This window comes from Solea senegalensis, linkage group LG17 (assembly GCF_019176455.1).
Source record: "Solea senegalensis isolate Sse05_10M linkage group LG17, IFAPA_SoseM_1, whole genome shotgun sequence".
Lineage (NCBI taxonomy): Eukaryota > Metazoa > Chordata > Actinopteri > Pleuronectiformes > Soleidae > Solea > Solea senegalensis.
This window is the reverse complement of record NC_058037.1, coordinates 18865801-18888364: the sequence shown is the minus strand read 5'-3', so window position 1 is coordinate 18888364 and position 22564 is coordinate 18865801. Positions and strand designations below refer to the sequence as shown.

The window sequence follows — 22564 nt, the reverse complement described above, 5'->3', positions numbered from 1 at the left end:
TTTACTTTAATGTCAGACGTTTGACTTTAATCTCAGAATTCTGACTCAAATCTCAGACTTCTGACTTTAATGTCAGACGTTTGACTTTAATCTTAGAATTGGCTTGAATCTCAGACTTTTGACTTTAATCTCAGACGTTTGACTTTAATCTCAGAATTCTGACTCAATAATAAAAACAAATCTTGACAAAAAAAGAATTCTGACTCAAATCTCAGACTTTTGATTATAAATCTTAGAATTGACTTTAATCTCAGACTTTTGACTTTAATTTTAGATCTGATTTAAATCTCAGACTTTTGATTATAAATCTTAGAATTGACTTTAATCTCAGACTTTTGACTTTAATTTTAGATCTGATTTAAATCTCAGACTTTTGACTTGAATCTCATATGTTTGACTTTAATCTCAGAAGGATTTAAATCTCAGATTTTTTACTTTAATCTCAGACTTCTAATTTTAATCTCAGGCTTCTGGCCTTTTCCTCATACCTTTGAGTCCATATCCGCATATTAATTTATCCTAATATTATAATAATAATATCCTAATATTAACAAATTTCAAATTATTGTTAAAACAAACATGAATGGATGATATTTGTGAATCTTTACTGCATCCTTTCTATCTTCACAGTGAGTAAGTGAGTTTTCCCACAATGCCGTCTGTTTCTCCGCGTGCACCGACAGCACAGTGACTTGAGAAAGCGCTTAATGAGCGCCTGCTCTGCACTTTCCGACCGTAATAAAGTTTTTATTTCAGCCTCACGGATAATGACACGACAGAACACTGTGAGTCTTTAGAAACGTGAACGCTCTCCTGGTCGTCTGCCACCGCGGCAAAGAAAGGAAACACTTAAGCTGCCTACGTTTCCCACAGTCCTCAGCTGCAGGCGGCCACAGAGAACTGTAATTTACCCGTCTAATTACCAGGCTATTTTGAGTGGTGTGAGAGTGTGTGTGTGTGTGTCACAAAGACACACACACACACACACACACACTCAGATAAATGGAGATCAAACAAAGGCAGAGTTGAATAATTCATGTTCAAGTTTTCTCTTTCTATCTCCTTTCACCTCACGCTCCACTGAACACGGAGGGGGAAACTTCTGTAACATGTGTTGCTATTATTTGTATCATTATTATTATTATTATTATTTGAAAACAGCTCCACTTCCTGTTGACACATAATCACAGAATAAAAGTGTGAGGTTGTTATCAAAGGTCACAGAAACGTCATGTCTGCATCCGCCCTCCCTCCACACACACGTACACACTGTATGTTCATTTATGACTTCTATAAATACACCGCGGCACAAAAAGGGAAGCAGTGTGCGCTGCAGTCACACAGTGTACTGTACGCCGTATGAATTAATAACAGGGGAAAAAATATCTGCTAAATCACAGCTATGGTGACGTTAAACAGCAGTAAATTTACTGTCATTTACAGCAAAGAACAGTTATTATAATAATAACAACAATAATAATAATAATGACCCATTTATTTAAAGTTTTGAAAGGTATAACATTTATGTTTTCACGTATTCAACAAATCACAAAACGCAGTTAACGAAACTCGTCGTCAGTAGTTAGTGCAGTGTCAAATAACTGACAGGTTTTGTGTCCTCACAACTATGGAAAGACATGAATGTGTGTGTGTGATGTACCTTTAGAAGAGAGGACATTTTGTGAAAGTGAGGACATTTTTGTTGGTCCACGTGACGCCTTAAAAATGGCTGTTTATAGGTTAAGAATTTGATTAAGTTAAGGTTAAGGGTTAGGATATAAAACGACTATGTCCCCACTAAGGTTGCTGTGCAAGAATGTGTGTTTACTTGTATTTATATTTTTAGCCTCACAATTTTAGGGGTTAAAGACCTAAAGGTTTTAGGATAAGGGTTAAAGTTAGGGTTAAAGTTAGGGGGAATAGATTATGTCAATGATGTGTCCTCATTAAGCTATAAAAACAAGTTTGTGTGTGTGTCTGTTTCAGGTATTCCTCATGTTGTGGGGACATAAATCTGTTCACACAGTCACGTGATGGGGACTTGTCCTCAAGTCCCCATCACGTAGATTATTATATTATTAACATAAGATAAGATCTTTACTGTCATAGTACATGTAGCATGGTTAGGTTAAGGTTAAGGTTAAGGTAAGAGTAAGTCTCCAGGGAAATGAGTGGAAGTCAATGTGATGTCCTCTGATGTCCTCACATCTTTAACGAGGCCGTTTTCATTATTAAGACCTGGTTTTAGGGTTAGAATTAGGATTAGGGTTAAGGTTAGGGTAAGGGGCTCTGTGTGTGTGTGTGTGTGTGTGTGTGTGTGTGTGTGTGTGGGTCTGTGTGTGTGTAGTGTCAGGCTCAGCATCTCTATTCATTGTGTTTGTGTGAGAGCGACAGTGACAACAGTGCAGATGATGATGCACCGTGTCAGCAAACACACAACAATAGACTGTCTGCTGTCACACACACACACGCACACACACACACGCACGCACAAATGTGACACTAAACAACGCTCTCATATCTGAAAAGATGCTTATCTCTCACATATCACAGCCTTTTTCTCAGTGGTTACACTCACTCTTCTCACACCAAAGCCCATGGAGAAAATCAGCGTTTTTAGCTCACACCGACTCAGTGCATTCCCAGTCGTCTGCTGCCTCTTGTGCCAAGCGTGTGCCACTAATTAGAATCCAGAATGAAGATTACAAACACAGGAGTGATGGACATGCACATTTGAAGCTACTAATGTTAGCAGCAGTGGATTAACGACACCTGTGTGCCGTGGCGTTAAATCGCTCATTTTCTCCATGGACTTTGGTGTGGGAGGGGTCCGTGGTATGGACTTAACTCTCCTTGTTTGAAAAGGTTGTGTGACGTTGAGATCAAGCAGCAAACTCTGCTCTTAAAACACACACTCGCTGTAAATAAGTCAGTAAGTGTTCATTTAAAAAACCCTGTTGACTTTGTTTTATCTTGCCTTTTTAATTTTAATTTTTTTATTTTATTAAACACAAAAGTCAGCTGACTGATGTTGGAGATGAGGTCCATATTGAACGTTAATTATTCATTAATGTCTTTGTTTTATACTTTTTATTCTTACCATAATTATTTTATTTTAAATGTTCAGTTATTTGTGTTTTCTTCATGTATAAATGATCCTGTTTCTGGTTCAGTGAAGTCTGAACGATTCTTATCTCACTGTTTTATTTATTTATTTATTTTAATCTCACTCATTTTAGCTCTTGGTCACACGGTGATGAAGTGGCAAACATTGTTGCCTCACTGAATGTCTGCATGTTATCTGCTGCTCCTGCTGCTTCTTCTGCTGCTGTTCCTGCTGCTTCTGTTGCGACTATTCCTGCTGCTTCTTCTGAGAATATTCCTGCTGCTTCTGCTGCTGTTCCTGCTGCTTCTTCTGAGAATATTCCTGCTACTTCTTCTGCGACTATTCCTGCTGCTGTTCCTGCGGCTTCTTCTGTGACTATTCCTGCTGCTTCTTCTGCAACCATTCCTGCTGCTTCTTCTTCTGCTGCTGCTGTTCCTGCTGCTTCTTCTGCTACTGTTGCCGCTGCGTTTGTTCTTACTGTTGTTTCCACTGCTGCTGTTTCTTCTGCTGCTGCTGCTGCTGATGTGATCAGAGTGTGTGAGCAGCTGCTCTGTTGTGTTTTCTACAACATAATAGTTTGTGACAGTCTCTTCATTGTACATTAAGTGAATAATTCATTTGCTTTGGCTTTTAATCCAAACTGAGCTTGACATTTATTTATTTATTATTTATTTATTTATTACTGCAAAGGCCCAATTATTATTATCATCATCATCATCATCGTCATCATGTACGCTTTCATTCATATCTGAGCAGACGTTTGAGAGCCTCGAGGATCAGCTTCTGTTCCACGGTTTTAAAAACTCATTTCAGTCAGATTCAGTCTGGTTCACACACAGGTCTGAGATTCCTGCAGGGATTTGAGCGAGAGAGCCTGAGAAAAAGTGTGTGTGTTTGTGTGTGTGTGTGTGTGTGAGAGACAGACAGACAGGTTTTTATTCCCATGAGTCTGAGACGACAAGACAGGTCGACGTCTGGGATTAGCGACTTTGACCCGGACTGACTCTGACTCAAGCAACATCAAAAGACAGATTATTGTGTAAATCTGTAGTTCTTCGTGCTCACGTCAGAGTGCGACACACTGAGGAAACAGCGCCACCTATAGACCACACTGTAAGGGTCAGAGAAAGAATTGACTTTTGTTGACGAAAAACTGAAGTTTGTAATTTTGCTCACTCTCTCACACCAAAGTCCATAGAGAAAAGGAGCGTTTTTAGCTCACGGGGACACAGGAGCTGCTGCTCCACCGCTGCCTCGTGTGGTCAGTTTGTGTCACTGAGGAAAATCCAATCTGAGGATTTCAGACACAAACATATTTAATCTCACTGATGGAGGCAGCGCCTGTGCACTGTGACGTAAAAAACGCTAGTTTTCTCTCTGGACTTTGCCGTGGGTGTGGTCGTACGAGGGTCAACATTTCATGACATGGCATTTGAATGTATATGTATCATTAAAAACTTTTTCCTGTCTTTTAATGTCAATGTTGGCAATAAATATCAGTTTTGTTTCCTAAACATGTGTAAAAAGTGATCAAAAACATAATTTATTTGAACACTAAAGGACCATTGTCCTCTAATGCTTAATTTAAAAGCTCCATATATTAGATTTTTATTAGAAATGATGTCTTTTATCATGTATTTTTCTTGTTGTTTTATGTCAGTATAAAGGTTTTCAATCATATCGATAAAACAGCATGAACTTTATGAAAAACATATTCGTTTAGAATTATACATTTGTATTATAGTATTATTAAAATTCAAATCATTTTAGTACAAAAAAAAAATGCAGTTACTTGGTCAAACGAGCTACAGGTGATTGACTGATGAAGGATTTGGGGCTGAAATCTTGGACTCTGACTCCCTCTGCTGGCCAAATCAGGGAATAAACGCAAGAACACATTTTTTATCAGGTGCACAATCACAGTCAGTTCAGAAGGTCGTAACTAATTAAGACAAATGGTGAACAGTTGAGGTCCAGGTTAAGGATTCTTAATTTAAACAATTCAGAACTTTATCTATAATCTGTCAGTGTTTCGGTTCATAATTAAAGTCCAAACAGAAAAAAAGAAGCTAAAAACCTCACAGGCACATTTTTTAAGATGGAGTTTCTGTGAGATTCCCTAAATCCCTGGAGGAACTCCTCCCTGAAATGGTTTGATTAAACACCGCGTGTGTAGTCCCGGGTCTGGACTGGATCGTCCAATCTGTGCTTTCTCAGGATTAAATTTATTTATTATATTATTATGCTGCGTCTTTAAAATCAAGTCAGATTGCTAGGGTGATGAGGGTGAAGGGCCCCCAATTAACTTCTGTGCCTGGGGCCCCCACAGAGTCTAGGATCAGCCCTGACTGACCAATCACATCTAGAGTGTCCAATTTGACAAATCCCCAAATCTGCACATTCTGGGCTGACTGTGGGAGGAAGCCGGAGAACCTGGAGAGAACCCACACACACACACACACACACACACACACACGGAGAACATGCAAACTGCACGCAGGTAGAACCTGGTTCTTTACGGGTCTTGAACCCGGTTCTTCTTGCCGCAAAGGCAAGCGTGCTAACCACTACACCAACCGTGTGGCCGCCCATGAGTCGGTGAACACTCAACTACCATCGTCTCTCCCTGTCGCGTATATGACACCAGGGGGCGCTGAGCTGGACTCATCTCACCACTGCGTGTGACACCAACACACTTTTCCAGTTCTGCAGGAACAAGACTCAAACAATTTCTTCTCCTTCAGGCGTTCATTAACGAGAGAGGAGAAGCAAACAGAAGGAGGTGAACTCTTGTGAAGACTCAGAGCTCAGAGTCTTCACACTCTTCACAGAAGAAGCAGCAGGAAAAGTCTCAGAAGAAGCAGCAGGAATAGTCACAGAAGAAGCAGCAGAAACAGCAGCAGAAGAAGCAGCAGAACAGCAGCAGGAATAGCAGAAGAAGCAGCAGGAATAGTCTCACAGCAGCAGAAGAAGCAGGAACAGCAGCAGAAGAAGCAGCAGGAATAGTCTCAGAGGAACAGCAGGAATAGTCAGAAGAAGCAGCAGGAACAGCAGCAGAAGAGCAGCAGCAGCAGGAACAGCAGCAGAAACAGCAGCAGAAGAAGCAGCAGGAACAGCAGCAGGAATAGTCTCAGAAGAAGCAGGGAACAGCAGCAGGAATAGCAGCAGAATAGAGAAGAAGCAGCAGCAGCAGCAGAAGAAGCAGCAGGAATAGTCGAGAAGAAGCAGCAGAAACAGCAGCAGAAGAAGCAGCAGGACAGCAGCAGAAGAAGAAGAAGCAGCAGGAACAGCAGCAGAATAAGCAGAAGAAGCAGCAGGAATAGTCTCAGAAGAAGCAGCAGGAAGCAGCAGAAGAAGCAGCAGGAACAGCAGCAGGAATAGTCTCAGAAGAAGCCGCAGGAACAGCAGCAGGAATAGTAGCAGAAGAAGCAGCAGGAATAGTCTCAGAAGAAGCAGCAGGAACAGCAGCAGAAGCAGCAGGAACAGCAGCAGAAGAAGCAGCAGGAATAGTCTCAGAAGAAGCAGCAGGAACAGCAGCAGCAAGAAGCAGCAGGAACAGCAGCATAGAGAAGCAGCAGGAACAGCAGCAGCAGCAGCAGGAATAGTCTCAGAAGAAGCAGGAACAGCAGCAGGAATAGCAGCAGGAATAGTCTCAGAAGAAGCAGCAGGAACAGCAGCAGACAGAAACAGCAGCAGAAGAAGCAGCAGAAGAAGCAGCAGAACAGCAGCAGAAGAAGCAGCAGCAGAAGAAGCAGCAGGAATAGTCTCAGAAGAAGCAGCAGGAACAGCAGCAAAGCAGCAGGAACAGCAGCAGAAGAAGCAGCAGGAACAGCAGCAGAAATAGTCTCAGAAGAAGCAGCAGCAGGAATAGAAGAAGCAGAAGAGCAGCAGGAACAGCAGCAGAAGAAGCAGCCTAGTAGTAGAAGCAGGAACAGCAGCAGGAATAGCTAGTCTCAGAAGAAGCAGCAGGAACAGCAGCAGAAGAAGCAGCAGAAACAGCAGCAGAAGAAGCAGCAGGAACAGCAGCAGGAATAGTCTCAGCAGGGAACAGCAGCAGGAAGAAGAAGCAGCAGGAACAGCAGCAGAAGAAGCAGCAGGAACACAGCGACGACGACACCTGCTGCAGGTTCACACGCTCTGAGAACCTCACACATCACCATCACCATCATCATCATCAGACATGAGACAAAGAGCTGCAAACATAGTCTGTGTGGTGAGTGTTTGGCAGGTGAACAAGTTGGACCTTAAAAAAGGTCGAACAAGACGACGCAGAGAAATGAACGTCAGTCAAGGTAATGTCCTGGAAACCAGACTGTGTGTGTGTGTGTGTGTGTGTGTGTGTGTGTGTGATGGACTCTGGACTCAGTTTAGCACAGACTCCCATTTTCAGAAAAATCTCTTATCACTTTCTTCAGAAGCTGAGCTCATTTATCCAAAAACACTTTGGAAAACATTTGTTTCTCTTGCTGTTTTTTTTCCCCTTGTGTTGCATTTAAGTGAAAAGTTCTCAGTGTAAGTGTGTGTGTGTGTGTGTGTGTGTCTTGAGGAACAGGAACCATGATCAGCCGTAACTTTAAGAACGTGTTGGTGGTGTCCATCGGTTTTCTGTCCCTGTTCACGGCGTATGGAGGTCTGCAGAGTTTACAGGTAAAGCTGCTTTTATTTTCCTTAATCTTCAGTGCAATTATCTTCATTCATTTAAGGGATTTCACCGCATTTACTTTGTACTTAACAGTGTTAATACTGTGTTTGTAATTTTTTTTAAAGAAAATAAATGTGCAAAAGGTTTTAATTAGATTAAGTAAGAATTGCCGTCATGTCTATGTGCAACAACGGGACACTTTCATGTGCAATAATTATGTTTTAAACAGTTTTTTTTCCCTCTATATAATTTTAATTGATTTAAAGTCACTCCCCTTAACATTTTTGAGCATTTTCTTCAGGAATTCAGGCTCATTGATATAATTGTGTCTTTTTTTTAAATGGAAATAAGGGTTCTCTTATTATTACTTTTTTTTTAATGTTCTAGGGGTATGAAAGTATGCTTCCTTTTTCTAATTCTTTTCTCATTTTCACATGTAAATATCACCCTTTTTTTTTGGCAAAATACTAATAAAAAAAAGATTTACATTGTGTGTGTGTGTGTAGAGCAGTCTGAACGCGGAGGAGGGGATGGGCGTGGCCTCTCTGAGCACCATCTACGCCTCCATCATCGTCTCCTCCATGTTCCTGCCGCACATCATGATCAAAAACCTGGGCTGTAAATGGACCATCGTGGTCAGCATGGCCTGCTACGTCTCCTACTCCTTTGGAAACCTTTACCCAGGATGGTAATAAATAATAATAATAATAATGATAATAATAATAATAATAATAATCATAATAATAATAATAAGAAGAAGAATCATAATAATAAATAATAATAACAATAAGAATAATCAGTGTCAAGTAATTTCAAAATGCTAAAAATACTCACTGAATCTGACTTAGCGGTGTGCACACGGTCTACAGCCATGTTCCTTAAATTGTGGTACATGTGCCAACTACTTCTGGTGGTACATGGAGGAAAATCAGAAACACTACGCTACAAAAAGCAGCTTAAATAGCCAAAATAATATGAGACAGAACGACTTTGAGAAATTGTGACTGACATTTAAGTAATAAAACTCCTACGCATGAAACAAAAGGCTAGTGCTAAAAAGTTTGAAACATGATTCTTTGGTTCTTTGGTTGTATCTAACTTAAAGTGATGAGCTAACATGAAGCTAACAGTGAGAGTTAGCAGCCAGAACGAAGCTACCAGTGAGAGTTAGCAGCCTACATGAAGCTACCAGTGAGAGTTAGCAGCTAACAGTAAGAGTTAGCGGCCAACATGAAGCTAACAGTGGTTTTGTTTCCATTACAGTGTTTTGCAAAATAAAAGCGATAGTTCAAACAAGCTACAACTGCTACTTGCAGACGTATCCATTGAAGGGTGTTTTGCGAACTCGTCATGTAACTGATATTCTGCCCCCTGGTGGTTTCAGACTATTTTAGCATGTAGCTCAAAGTTAATGTTTTGCTCTTGGTTGACATCTCTTTGCTACAAAGTAAAACTGTGATTATTGCAGTTTGCTCGTTTAGTACAAAGCTAAATTTTCTACCACAGGTACACCCTCATCCCCACCTCGGTGGTCTTGGGTCTGGGCGGTGCCCCCCTGTGGTCAGCCAAATGCACCTACCTGACCATATCCGGTAACGTCTACGCGGCCAGTGAGGGCAAAAAGCGCTCCGACGTCATCAACCAGTACTTTGGTGTCTTCTTCTTCATCTTTCAGTCATCGGGGGTTTGGGGAAACCTCATGTCATCGCTCATCTTCGGACAGGACACAAATATTGGTAAGAAGAAGAGCAGAGAAGGAATCCCGGTGAGTTAGTTGCGATGGATAATTAAAGTTCGGGTCTGTAGTTATTTCTTGTTTGTTTTTAATAAACACAGTTGTCTGAAATGACAAAATTAGCAAGTTTGCAATTTACAGAGCAGCCAAAAATGTACTATATACGTAATATACGAAATTGTGGGGTGCTAATGCTAGCTTTTTCACACCTTACTGACTTTACAGCTAAATTATGCTAACATACGAGTTGTAAAACAGAAATGGGCGGAGCCTTCTGTCAGTACAGTGTTTTGGTTAAAAAATTAATGGTTGGTTTAAAATATAGCTAGCTATTGCTAACTTTTACACACTTACTGACAAAAGCATTAAGGCTAATTCCTGCTAAATGTTAGATTGGTAAACAGACATGGACAGAGCCGTCAGTCCGTACTCTACTTTTGTTTGTTTTGTACGTAAGCTTTCCGACATTTGTTTACATCTTCTGAAAGCTAACAGATGCAGGGGAAACAGTTGAGCTAACGTTGCTAATGTTAGAAAGAAAAGAGTTGTTACCCAACAAAAATGTTACAAAAGTTTGGTAAATTATAACTAAACGTGACCTCCAGTTTTGCTAACTATCGCTAACTTTTCTCTATTTACTCACTGCACTTTGAAATGAATTCTGCTGAGTTCAACAATAATTTGATTTGATTTAATTTAATTTGACACCGTAGATAAGTTTGATGAATTAGTTATGTTACTTTACCTGTGATGTTTTCTTCGAATGTTTAAGTCCCTCTTTGTCCCTTTGTTTGTCTGTCCACGAGCTGTGAGACAGGAGACACAGTAGGAAAATCTCAGGTCAAAGTAATGATGTAAATCACCAGGAAGAGATCGGAGACATCGTTAGTGTTATGAGGAAAACCTGGACGACTCCTGTTGAGTTTGTGAAAAAAAAGCCTTTAAAAGAAACTTAATACACACTTAAAGTTAAAAAACCAAGTCACATAAATCTAAAAACATGATATAAAGTCACTATTTTGATATTATTTATAGGCATGGTATAAAATGAAACGGTCACTCTCACAAAAAGTTTTTTACACAGTATTATTGCGATATTTTTAGAATTTTATACAAAAAAGGGGTGTGGCCTTTTGTCTGTACTCTTTGATTCTTACGAATAAAAGGCAACAGATTAACTAGCATTACTAATGTTAGAAAAAGTCACGTAATGTTGCGATGTAAATAAATAACATATATATACACGATATAGTTTTTATTAAAAAGTTTTAGAGGTGCAGGTGCCCCCTCGTGGCAATGGGACTGGGAAACACAGCAGTCAAAATGATTTGATGGCTCTTTTTACGAAAAAAAAAAAATTACTGGGTTCAGTTCAGGTGAAGTGCAAAAGTGAGGTGTGAACATCAACTGTCTGTTATATGATTTTATTGGCGATGATGATCCACAGCTTATCAGCTGAAATGATAACGAGCACCAGCTAAAACATGTTTCCCAAAACAATGTATTTCTTTATGTGCGGTTTTATTATATTTTTTATTTCCTTTTAAAAATGTTAAAGCTGAGTTTTCACTTTTAAAACAATTACAAATATGAAGCAGGACAATTTCAAAACAGGCCTTTCATGTCACGTTACTGTATTATATACTTTTTATAAAATGTATGGCATTCTATAAAAGTTTTATAAAAACTTTAAAGACGCAATTTCCAGGGGAAAATAAATCAAATTTTTCTAGTTTGACCTTTTTTCCGGGTTTCCATGAACATGAGGTGTCGTCTAATCAAACACGTAGAAATGTAACGTTTAAATATAACTATTATTACTATTATTATTATTGTTGTTGTGTTTTCTGACAGCAAACATCACAGAGGAGCAGCTTCAGTTTTGTGGAGCGGCCGAATGCAGCCTGAACCTCAACGTCAGCGGCACCAGCAACAAACCTGCACAGAAGCTGGTGCTGACGCTCGTCGGCTGCTACATCGGTAACACCGACATCATCTTTTTATGAATAGAAACTTAAAAATACAAAATTTTTTTGAAAAAATGTGGTCTCTTTTCTCACTGAATAACCAAGAATAATCACAGTGTCAATCCTGATCACTCTAATTGTGATTCCCTTTAATGACACTGAAAGCTAGACAGCTAGCTAGAACTTTAGGTTAAGGAGATAACCCTGGTTCTCTGAGACACGAGTGACTTGAAACACACTTTAGGTTAAAGAGATAACCCCAGTTCTCTGAGACACGAGTGAGTTGAAACACACTTTAGGTTAAAGAGATAACCCCAGTTCTCTGAGACACGAGTGACTTGAAACACACTTTAGGTTAAGGTTAACCCCGGTTTTCTGAAACATGCACCTAACCTCTGCCTGACCTCAGGTGTGAAGGTAAATCTGGGACGTTAGCGGCATTAGCAGTGTTTTAGCGACAGAAGTTACGTACTGGAGCTTTAAAAAAGTACAGTACCAGTGAGTTGTGGTTCTTCAGCGCCCTCTGTCGTCCTGTGGTCCAGGCGTCGGCGTGCTGGCCATGCTCATCGTCGCCGTGTTCCTGGACAACATTGACCGCGAACAGGCCAGTGAGTTCCGCGGGAGCCACGAGCCGCTCTGTCACACGTTCCTGGCCACGTTCCGGCTCCTGAAGGACTGGAGGCTCCTGATGCTCATCCCTCTGACGCTCTACAGCGGCTTTGAGCAGAGCTTCCTCTCAGGAGAGTTCACCAAGGTGACCGAAGACACACTGACATCCAAATATCAACCAAGTACAAATACTTTACTACTAGACAGACCCCCCTCACCCTCACCCTGACCACATCCAGTGAACTCCTAGTGTCAGTCCCAAGCCTGGATAAATAGGAGGGTTGTCCACTGTAGAGCGCCCCCTAAAGAAGGAGAAGGCAGCTTATTTCATTCATTGAGAAAAAGTCTTCCGTACATACTGAATGTGTCATTTACTTACGTGTTTCCTCCGCAGAACTATGTGACGTGTGCGCTGGGGATCCACTATGTCGGCTTTGTCATGATGTGTTTCGCCGCCACCAACTCTCTGTGCTCGTTCCTCTTCGGCAGATTGGCCCAGTACGTCGGCAGAGCGACGCTCTTCGTCCTGGGTAAGAATCTCTCTCTCTGACCGCTAACGTGGACACCGGTTCACTGACTCCCGTTTGATCGTTGAATGTGTTGTGTTTTCAGCGGCGGTCACCAACTTCTCCTGCATCATCGCCCTCCTGCTCTGGAGGCCCGACCCTGAGCAGCTGCCCGTCTTCTTCGTGTTTTCCGCTCTGTGGGGAATGGCGGACGCAGTCTGGCAAACACAAACCAACGGTGAGAACCTCCCTCGATTCTACCGAGTGGTTCAGTTTGGTTCCATTGTCAAACGTTGAGAAGGGTTCCGAAACAACAGTTCCCCACTGTCCCAGTTTTGGACGACCTTCTGTTGAAGTATCAAACACGGTTGTTCAGCTACCTCAGGGCGGAGCTACTGCCGTCTGACAGTATTGGTATTTTTTACGGTATCTCAAACAAAGCTTGTCTTCTTCTTGCGATAAATAACCACATTCTAAGAAGAACGGACCCAGAATCTTTGTTGTTGTTTTTCTTGGAATTTATTGGCATTACTCTAATAAAAACCTGAACCTGGTCTTTTCTGTCTCGCAGCAATTTACGGGATCCTCTTCTCACAGGACAAGGAGGCGGCGTTCGCCAACTACCGCATGTGGGAGTCTCTGGGCGCCGTGATCGCCTTCGCCTACAGCACGTTCATCTGTGTGGAGTATAAACTCTACATCCTGCTGGCCGTTCTGCTGCTCACCATGGTCACGTACCCCATCGTGGAGTATCATGAGTACAAGAATCCCACGCCGTGTGTCCAACAGAGCGACTACATCAGTCACAAGGAGACAAATAAAAAAGGCGACGGCAGAGTTATCGCCCAAACGCTAATGTAGAGACAAAGTGTTTACATTTTTCTAAGAATTCTGATTCTGCCACTTTATTGTTAATCTGGTGTCCAGAACAAGCAATGAAAGGAGATTTTAATGTAGGAAAACCTGTATATTTTGACTCTTTCCTGGTGTTATCAGTTTTTCAACACAACACAACTTCAGGCCGATTTTCAAGCGATTTGTTCGTGACTGACAGATTTTCAGTGTCAAACCCAATTATGTTATTATTTTATTTTTTCTATTTTCCTGCCTGGTCTGACACCTCCGATGATGTGCTCCTGGACACCAATGGGATACAGGGTTCACACAGGTCGTTTTGAATTAGTTGCCCTCCCATCTCAAACTGTGTCAGCACATTCGGTCCTTGAATTTGAGAGATTTGGTCCTGGAAAGTCCTTGAATTTGATGTCAACCAAGGTGTGGGAACCTTAGGGATAACAGAGTGCTCTGAAACGGAGTAACATAGAGAACCAACAGTACCTCTAGCTTTTTTTGACGACCACAACAAAATCCGCCAGCATCACTCACATCGCTTTGGTAGCTGCGATTACCGACTCCTTGCCCCGCCTCCCAAAGGACCTATGAACTTGTAGTGAATGATGACGTGTCTGGGGGTCACACTTGTAGTGTTGCCAGCCCCCCTAACAGGACACAGCAAGAATCCACTGTGTCAATGTTAGATTAATAATCTGACACGGTGACCATCGTGAAAGACAAAAATAATCGAGGTGTATCTCCAACAGAGGGCAGTGTTTGAGTCCAGGTGAACATTTATACCATATTTTAAAATACAGAATTTTCTGCCTAAAAGTGGGTGGGGTGGATAAGTGGTTTAGAGCAGTACCCCTGTGTACAGAGACATCATGGTCACAAGTTCAACTCCACCCCTGGCAGGTTGTACTCAATTCCCTTGTAAGTCGCTTTGGAAAAAGCATCTGCTAAATGACATGACACGTTCTTTTAGGCCGTTTGCACACCAAGTTGTAATAAGTTCATCTTTTTTCTTTCTTTTTTATAATTCCAAGTTCGTAGTGAATGAAAAACAGCGAAATAAAAATAATTCAACAGCACATTGAACGAAGATTGTACAAAGGGCTAATTGTATTTTCATGAACGTATATCACCTTAATGTACTGTCAATTATTTCAATATTCCATTTTTATTTTAATTGGGGGAAACTGTAAAAAAATGAATATTGTAATATTTGAAGCATTTTGACAGATGTGCACATTTAACAGCTACTACACACAAACATTATGTGATTTACTCTGCAGCTTGTTAAAAATGTAAAGGCTTGTATCAACTGCATTGTGTTGGTGCTAAAGTCGAGTAGCAAAAAACAAAAATGTATGTTAAAAATAGCAAAGGTAGCTACAGAAATGTGCTAACGGGAACAAACTCACGTTGGTATGTTTTATTTTTGCAAAGTCGATGTAGAAGTTGAGTTGACAATGGGACTAACACAAGAAACGCCAAGATGCTAACACCGTTCCGTGACCTCGTCTACAAACTCTAGCACACTCACAGATGACGTTCTCAAGGTTCTACTCCACTCTTCAACTACGTCTTGTTGTACAAGCAGAACTTAGGTTAAACTAAACTTAACCCCCCCGGCTAAGGGTTGAACTGGGGTTAGCCCAATGCTAGGGATGGTGTTAGCTTGTTTATGAGCCACTGCTGATGACTTAGAAACATGTGTATGAGCATTTATGTGCATGAAATGAAAATAAAACAATTAGCTGTTCAATTAAAACCCATTTTTTGTGTTGTCACAATCCTGACGTCCTGTCTTTAACTAAAAAGTCCAGTCTGGATAGATATAGATAAATAGGTTGTTTGTTTAACGTTCTTTTTCTCTTGCCAGACCGGAAACGAAACAACAGGCACGCAGCACACACTCACTCGGGCTTGCGAACGCTCTCCGTCTCCAAGCGGGCTCTTCGTATCCCACGCAGCCTGGATCATTTCTCGACGCACTCTCCACATCCACGTAATGCCGTGTTAGCATCAAAGCTGGCAGACGCAGACCGAACCGCGGTAAGGAGACCTTCAAAGACCGCTAGCTCCTTTAGCTCGGATTAGCTCGTTAGGGCAACAACATTAAACCACGGCACTCCGTTTGCGTTGAAGAACGACACTTTATTCACAGAACTGCAGGCTGATACACAGCCTTTCTTATTATTGTGCCACTCTCACGATAAGAGGAATAACCCAAAATATGCAGGTGACAGAGATATTGTCTCAATAAAGCAAGCCCATCCACTTTTCTATGTTGATAAGAACATTAAAATGAAAAAGAAATAATGGGACAAAAAGAAATCAAGGGACGTTTGGAATAGATAAAAATGTGAGATTAATTGCAATTAATCGCAAGTTAACTATGACATGAATGTTGAATATTTTAATCGTTTGACAGCACTAATATATAAATATATATATATATATATATATATCATATATTTAGTATATATAACCTTGTATAATCAGTACAAGGCTACGTCTGGCTTCCATCGCCGTCCTGGATTAAACTGCTGTTCTTCATCCTTATATTTATTTATTTATTTAAAATTTGTCTTTTAAAGTGATTTATGTTTTTTTTTTTTACTCTTGCTTTACTTCATCTGTGCAGCCCCCTGAGATTGAAACACACATACTTTTTGTTTCATTCATATGTATGAATATATATATATATATATGTATATGTATATGTATATATATATATATATATAAAGTGGTCATTAATGTGTGTGTGTGATTTGCTGTGTTTATTTGGATCCTTTGTTGGTTTCACACGGATAATTTAAGTCGTTTTTGAGATGTTTGTTCCGTTCCACAGTTCACTCGGCTCTCTGTAGCCAAAGAGCTTGTAGTCTATCTCGTAGTGTTGATACAGCGCCCTGATTGCATTTAGAGGCAGCACTTTGAACCACGTCGCCATAGAATCGCTGGTGGTCATTTTTGGAAAGGCCTGGTACACCTGAATCTCGTCCTTCAGCATTAAGATCTCCAGCAGATCTTTAATATCGTCGTCCATCGTCTCCTGATGTCCAATAAAATCATATCTGAGAAGTAAAACAAAGCAGAGTCAACACCCATTCACACGGCCGGCGTCAATACTGCAGAAAAACGAGGTCTTACTGCATGTGGCAGGGGTGGCACAAATTGTTCATCTGGTTCCAGTGTTCATCGGGAGACACGTTCGCCATCCGTGGGTCCAGCAGGTATTGAACGAAGTTGTCAAACGAGACGCGGATGCCTGACGCGAGTGCCAACGTCTGTGACATGGGTGGATAAGGATGGTTGCCATAGAAGTGCAGAATAGGTCGGCCGTGCTTGCTGTAGAAGGGCTCGTTATGCTCCACAAATTTGTTTCGGTAGGCGGAGACGAGACGGACGAATGGGTCCCGGACAAACATGAACTTGGTGTAGTGCTTTAGCTTTGCCTGCAGTCAACAAAAGAGCACAAACGAGCCGTCCGTTTAGGGGGCGTCACCAACACGGCTGTAAAATGAATGCGGATTGAAACGGCGCCACATTCTCGACCTTTGAAAGCCAAGGTGGAATAGAGAATTTAGCCACGCCCCACGCGTTGACGTCCATTGAGGCTGTAGCCGCTGTAGCACAATGACACGTTAGCTCGTCCCGCAAAACCCGAAGCTGCTGCCAACTAATAGTAACCATGACAATTTTGTGTTTGGGGCCACACGGTGGTTTAGTGGTTAGCACTCTTGCCTTGCAGCAACAAGACCTGGGTTCGAGCCCCGGTTGGAACAATGGCCTTTCTGCATGGTTTGCATGTTCTCCCCCAGCTATGGTGTGCACACGTAGCATAGCACATGGCGTCTCCGCGAGGACATAGATGTGACCTAGACCTAACAAAACCTTCTGTCCTCTTTTGGTGCAAAACTTCCTCAAAGTTCAACTGGCGCTAAAGCGATAACTAGCACTACAGACGTGTTTGTAGCGTCAGACATGTGACCTTATTCAATGCCAAGCAGGTCACATTTTACTACCAAGACTTTGTGACCTCAATGCTGGACCTTCAGAACAACACAGAGCCCCACACGGTGGAGCAAGTCATCTTTCAGCTCCGCTAGTCTACATGCCGACGTGTCCTTGGGCAAGACACTTAACCCCACGTTGTAAAGCAGCTTTGAGTTGGCCATCAGGGCTAGAAAAGCGCTATTTAGCACCATTTACATGACTCTCTATGGCTTCTTGTCCAAATCGATGGGTTGTTGTTACGTTCATATTGTTAAGAAATGATTTAAATTTGACAATAAGGCCTTTAGTGTCAAATTTAAATCAAACAAATGATGGACATTATGTGTCACCCGTGACACCGTTTATACTATCGAAATGGGAATTAAAACCAATGCGACCCGACTGCGTGAGGAAAGAGAGGAAAAAAGATCCTTCAAAATCCAGGATTTGAAAAATCGTGACGCCCCCTTACTTCTGTGACTCAAACTATATTCCAGCTCGACTGCTCACGGGACTGACTCGCGGCTAACGGGACAAAGTTGGACACAGTGTAAACGGGGACATTTTGGACTAACCTTGATCTCATGTCTCGGGAAGTTCTTCAGGTAAGAGATTTTTGGGGAGACGTGAACCTGTGCGTTTGTAAGTCCGGGGTCACGGTACGGTGGACCATTTTTCAGCGTCACCATCATTTTCTTCAAGTTGGAGCATCCGACCTGCGGTGAAGACAAAAGACTTTGAGGTCAACGGCCGTATTGGCATTCGGAGGCTGGACTCGGAGGCGGGACGTTGGTGATAATGCAGATAATAATTGGAACCTAACCTTTTATTTTGCCTTCGGTCTTCTTGAACATAAATGACGCCCACATTATTTGTACTGTATGCTGTCAGGGGATTTTAGAGTTTATCCAGAATAACCCACACAACCCTCCTGTGGAGGCTAAAGTGGTAGAAAATGGACGGACGTCTGCCTCACCTTTGGGATGTAGCAGTAGATGAGACCATGAGCGTCATCCACGATGAAGTTGCTCAGCTTTCCTGGACTCATTTCCTCTAAAACTGTCACGTTGTAGGAGGAACACGTTTGGTTAATCAGCTGCTTTCTCGCCTCCTGCCTCTGGTGCATCGTCTGTGCTGCGATGACAAGAGTAATAAGAATAAAAGTGTTAATGCTGGATTCATTATGATTTGGTCCGGACAGCCTAAAGGCCCTGGTCCACTTCCGCGCACATGCCGCGGACCCTGGTATACTCTCGCGCCTGGGTCCTGTGGTATCCCCACTTCACCATCGGGTGGCGGCACATGGACAAAAAAGTCATAGTGTAGTATGTCGTCCAAAATTAGACAAAAGAAATCATACTATAGTATGTTGTCCAAAATAAGACAAAAAAGTCATACTATAGTATATTATCCAAAAATGGACAAAAAGTCATAGTATAGTATGTCGTCCAATATGAGACAAAAAAGTCATACTATAGTATGTCTTCAAAAAATGGTCTAAAAGGTCATACTTTAGTATGTCGTCCAAAAATGGTCCAAAAAGTCATAGTATAGTATGTCGTCCAAAATGAGACAAAAAAATCATACTATAGTATGTTGTCCAAGAGACAAAAAAGTTATAATTTAGTATGTCAATATGAGACAAAAAGTCATACTTTAGTATGTCTTCAAAAATGGTCAAAAAAGTCATACTTTAGTATGTCGTCCAAAAATGGTCAAAAAGTCATAGTATAGTATGTCGTCCAAAATGAGACAAAAAAATCATACTATAGTATGTTGTCCAATATGAGACAAAAAAGTTATAATTTAGTATGTCGTCCAAAAATTGACAAAAAAGTTATAGTATAGTATGTCTTCAAAAAATGGTCTAAAAAGTCATACTTTAGTATGTAGTCCAAAATAGGACAAAAAAATCATACTATAGTATGTTGTCCAAAATAGTATGTTGTCATAGTATTAAGCCCCGCTTGGTGAGTGGGGCGGAGGTTCAGTTTGTTCACGCACGGTTCCAAAATCTGGGCTGCACGCGGAGCCTAAGTGCTTTGGTCAGTGCTAACGTGCGGTGAAGTAAACCAGGGCCGTAAACAAAGTGTTATTCCAAAACCTTAACCATAAACAGGCCAATGCCTTCTTTAGGATTTAGGTTGTTTGTCATTAGGACCGGGTTTTCGTCTCCATACTGGTCCTGACAAGGTCAGTGTTTTATACCAGAAAAGGCCATAAAAAAGTTAAACGCACACTTTACCTCTTAGTACCAGTGATATGTCTGTTGCATAAAAGTACGACAAGATGACAAAACTGCATACAAACAGTCCGTATATCAGGTGCCTCAGGACTTGTCTGCATATCGCCATGGCCACTGGATTAACGCTGCGTCGGCTTTTTCTAATGAACAAGAAAACAGGGAAAGGAAAGTGAGGCACCGTGGAGCACAGACTCTAAAATACATTCAACAAAAGAAAGAAAATAACAACATGAATGACGACATGAACAAAACAAGGAGAGAAAAATGGGATGACAATGAATCGAATCATCGGTTTGAAGCTGTTTGAAGCTGCCTGCTGATTATAAACCTTTATAAACGTTAGAATAGTTCCAATTGTTTTTGTGGGATGTCGACAGGGGAACGAGTGACGCGACAAAAACCCATCGCACAAATCTGTCATCTCGTCTCTCCAGTTGAAATATTTTCAAACATTTGCGAAACATCGTGCTGACGTCAAATCCACCCACGGCATCAGTTTAAAAAGAAAGAACGAAAGAAAGAAAGGCTGAAAAACTTGACAGACAACTGAGGAGGGGGAGACAGAGGGAGAGAGAGAGAGGTTTGACCGGTTCAGCAATATCAGCCATTGTCCTCGGGCCGTTATTGAGAAACCGGTCTTCGATGCTATGCTATCGTGTTTTCCCCGATTTGTGACGGTGATTTTTACCTCAGGGGCCACCGTACAAAAGTCAGTTAGAACAGAAAAAAAAACCAAAAATGTAGTGTAATCTGTAAATATGACAGTAAAAGTGGGGATAATTAAAAAGAAATCTGCATCACTGTTACCGTATGATGACAAATGTCGCTTGTTCAGATATTGAAACACAACATGTTTCATACTTTGTTACCTGTCGGTGATTTCACTGCGTTACGTGGTAAAAATAAAGCAACTTAAAGACAAAGACAATGTTTTAGTTTTGGATGCTCACCAGGTCTAATCTGCACGACCTAAAATAATATAATGAAGGTAAATAAACACTTACGTCTTCAAAGTCCTGCCAGAGTCTGTGGTCTGCGTACAATCCTGTGTTTGCTGTGAAATGATACAGTAAAGCTGAGACCAGGTCTTTGCTCAGGGGGGAGAAGAATGAGCTCAACTCCACCCTGTGCATCGATTTCAAGAAGCTGAAAAACTTGACAGGCGACAGAGAGAGAGAGAGAGAGAGAGAGAGACATAGAGAAATGGTCGGTGATCTTCACAGTCCATCCTTGTGCTCGTGAAACTCGTTTCACAGGTTACAGTGAACACGGTTACACGGTTCCCTCTTCTCTTCTTTCCTTTGACAACAAAGCATCTGTCGTGGATGCTTGTGAATGATGGTGCGGATGTCCTCTACTCTGGGGTACCTGTGCAGGAGTTGTGTCACAGCACAGTGTTTCTGCCATCGACGAAATTCTTAATGATCAATTAATCGATCGTCGATTAATTATGCCCGTCCCTACTTTAAATAGACAGCGTCAGCAACCCCTTTGAGCGCTGACTGCATCGGTAACTTTTCCAGAGCTGCTAACTTTTTTTTGGGACACAAAAAACCCAGCAAATACAGACATAAAGTTTACTCACCTGTCCAGTAGACTCCAGTAGACTCCAGTAGACCACAGTGGCGGCACTTAGCAACCCTTTCTGGGCTTTCAGTTGTCGCTATCGCAGTCATCGATGCTCACTCTGGTCTTGGATCGATCTGCGTCAGTCTTTTTCTTCGCAGACAGACACGCATTGTATACGCCACGACCGAGCGAAGAGCGCAACGATGACTAGTGAAGTGACTCGGCAGCGAATGTTAGCGTGAGGAATTATCTCCCAAACATGAATGGGGTGAAAAATACATTTTACGTTAGAGAATTAACCATGGTTCTCTGAAAACTGTGAGAAAACTGCTTTTTTTTTTTGACAAAACCTTCATGAAGATTTTTTTAAGAGAATTTTTGGATAAAAAAAAAAAACCCCGCATCAAATGATTCAAATAGTTATATATTTTTTTGCTTACAAAACATCTGGCATTGCTCGATTCCAGTGGCACTGACCTGATCTTGGATATGACATTGGCACAACAGTGGATCCAATATGGCCCGTTCCTGGATCTGAAACAAGAGTTTTTGGCGACACTGGAACTCTAAGGAAATCTCAGTTGTCGGGTCGGGGAAATAAAGGAAACACAACAGGGACAACGTGCTGCATTTCAAATGGTGCTTTTATTGCAATGTGTTGCATTCCCACATTCATAGATGTTATAGTTTTGTTAGTCAAAGCATCATTTCCTCAAGGTTGGCATCCTCACCTTGGAAAGAAAAAAAAAAGCAGAGGGATCAAATGCACGAGGTGTTTGTATTTTTGAGTGTAGTCGAGAAGTGTGTTTGTGTGTGTAAACTTGAGCAGCCACCAACATATGAATGAACAAACCTCCAAATTTAGACTTCCAGTAGATGCAAAGAGAGTTTTTAATTGTCAAAAAGAAAAAAGAAAAAAAAAAGAAGAAGTTGAGAGTTCTGTTTGTCTATCAGCCTGCAGGGCTCTCACTCCCTGCAGGGACTGGACCCGGCCTGAGACTGATTGTCTACAACATTCCAAAGAAAAAAAGGTAGATTTTTCTTTATATTCACACCTGAACAGGAGGGTTGGGGGACATTAAAAGAGACAGAGACAGAAAGAAAGAAAGAAAGAGAGAGAGGGAAAGAGAAAATAGTACATGCATAAAATTCTCCCAGATGAACATTGTCACTCATATTGTCTTGTAATAGCTGCTCCGATGCCTCGTTAAAAACAAACTTTACATGAGTGTAATATACAAAACTGGACAAAAAAAAATGGGTAAAATGTATAATATATATTTATATATATATATATATATATCTATTTATATTAATTTGTACATGGGAGAGAGTGGAACCTT

At 41.3% G+C, this 22564-nt stretch overlaps 2 protein-coding genes across 4 annotated transcripts; one reads left to right on the top strand and one right to left on the bottom strand.

Annotated features, from left to right (window-relative positions):
• The first annotated feature begins 7462 nt into the window (after positions 1-7462).
• Positions 7463-13798, top strand: unc93a (unc-93 homolog A). Its single transcript, XM_044048579.1, has 8 exons — positions 7463-7753; positions 8255-8436; positions 9255-9484; positions 11338-11463; positions 11993-12204; positions 12454-12589; positions 12672-12803; positions 13137-13798. Exons 1-8 carry the CDS (start codon positions 7664-7666, stop codon positions 13424-13426), a joined length of 1398 nt encoding a protein of 465 aa, XP_043904514.1. The 5' UTR covers positions 7463-7663; the 3' UTR covers positions 13427-13798.
• A 2332-nt stretch (positions 13799-16130) lies between these two features.
• LOC122784268 (carbohydrate sulfotransferase 12-like) lies at positions 16131-20821 on the bottom strand. 3 transcript variants are annotated; one of them, XM_044049455.1, is made up of 6 exons: positions 20657-20821; positions 19653-19792; positions 18384-18541; positions 17983-18123; positions 16562-16866; positions 16131-16485 (listed from the first exon to the last, which is right to left on the bottom strand). In XM_044049455.1, exons 2-6 carry the CDS (start codon positions 19759-19761, stop codon positions 16224-16226), a joined length of 975 nt encoding a protein of 324 aa, XP_043905390.1. In that variant the 5' UTR covers positions 19762-19792; positions 20657-20821; the 3' UTR covers positions 16131-16223. The 3 variants fall into 3 exon arrangements, with proteins under 3 accessions (XP_043905390.1, XP_043905391.1, XP_043905392.1); XM_044049456.1 differs by having other exon boundaries at positions 19714-19792; positions 20657-20820; XM_044049457.1 differs by lacking the exon at positions 19653-19792 and having other exon boundaries at positions 20657-20819.
• Between the last annotated feature and the right edge of the window lie 1743 nt (positions 20822-22564).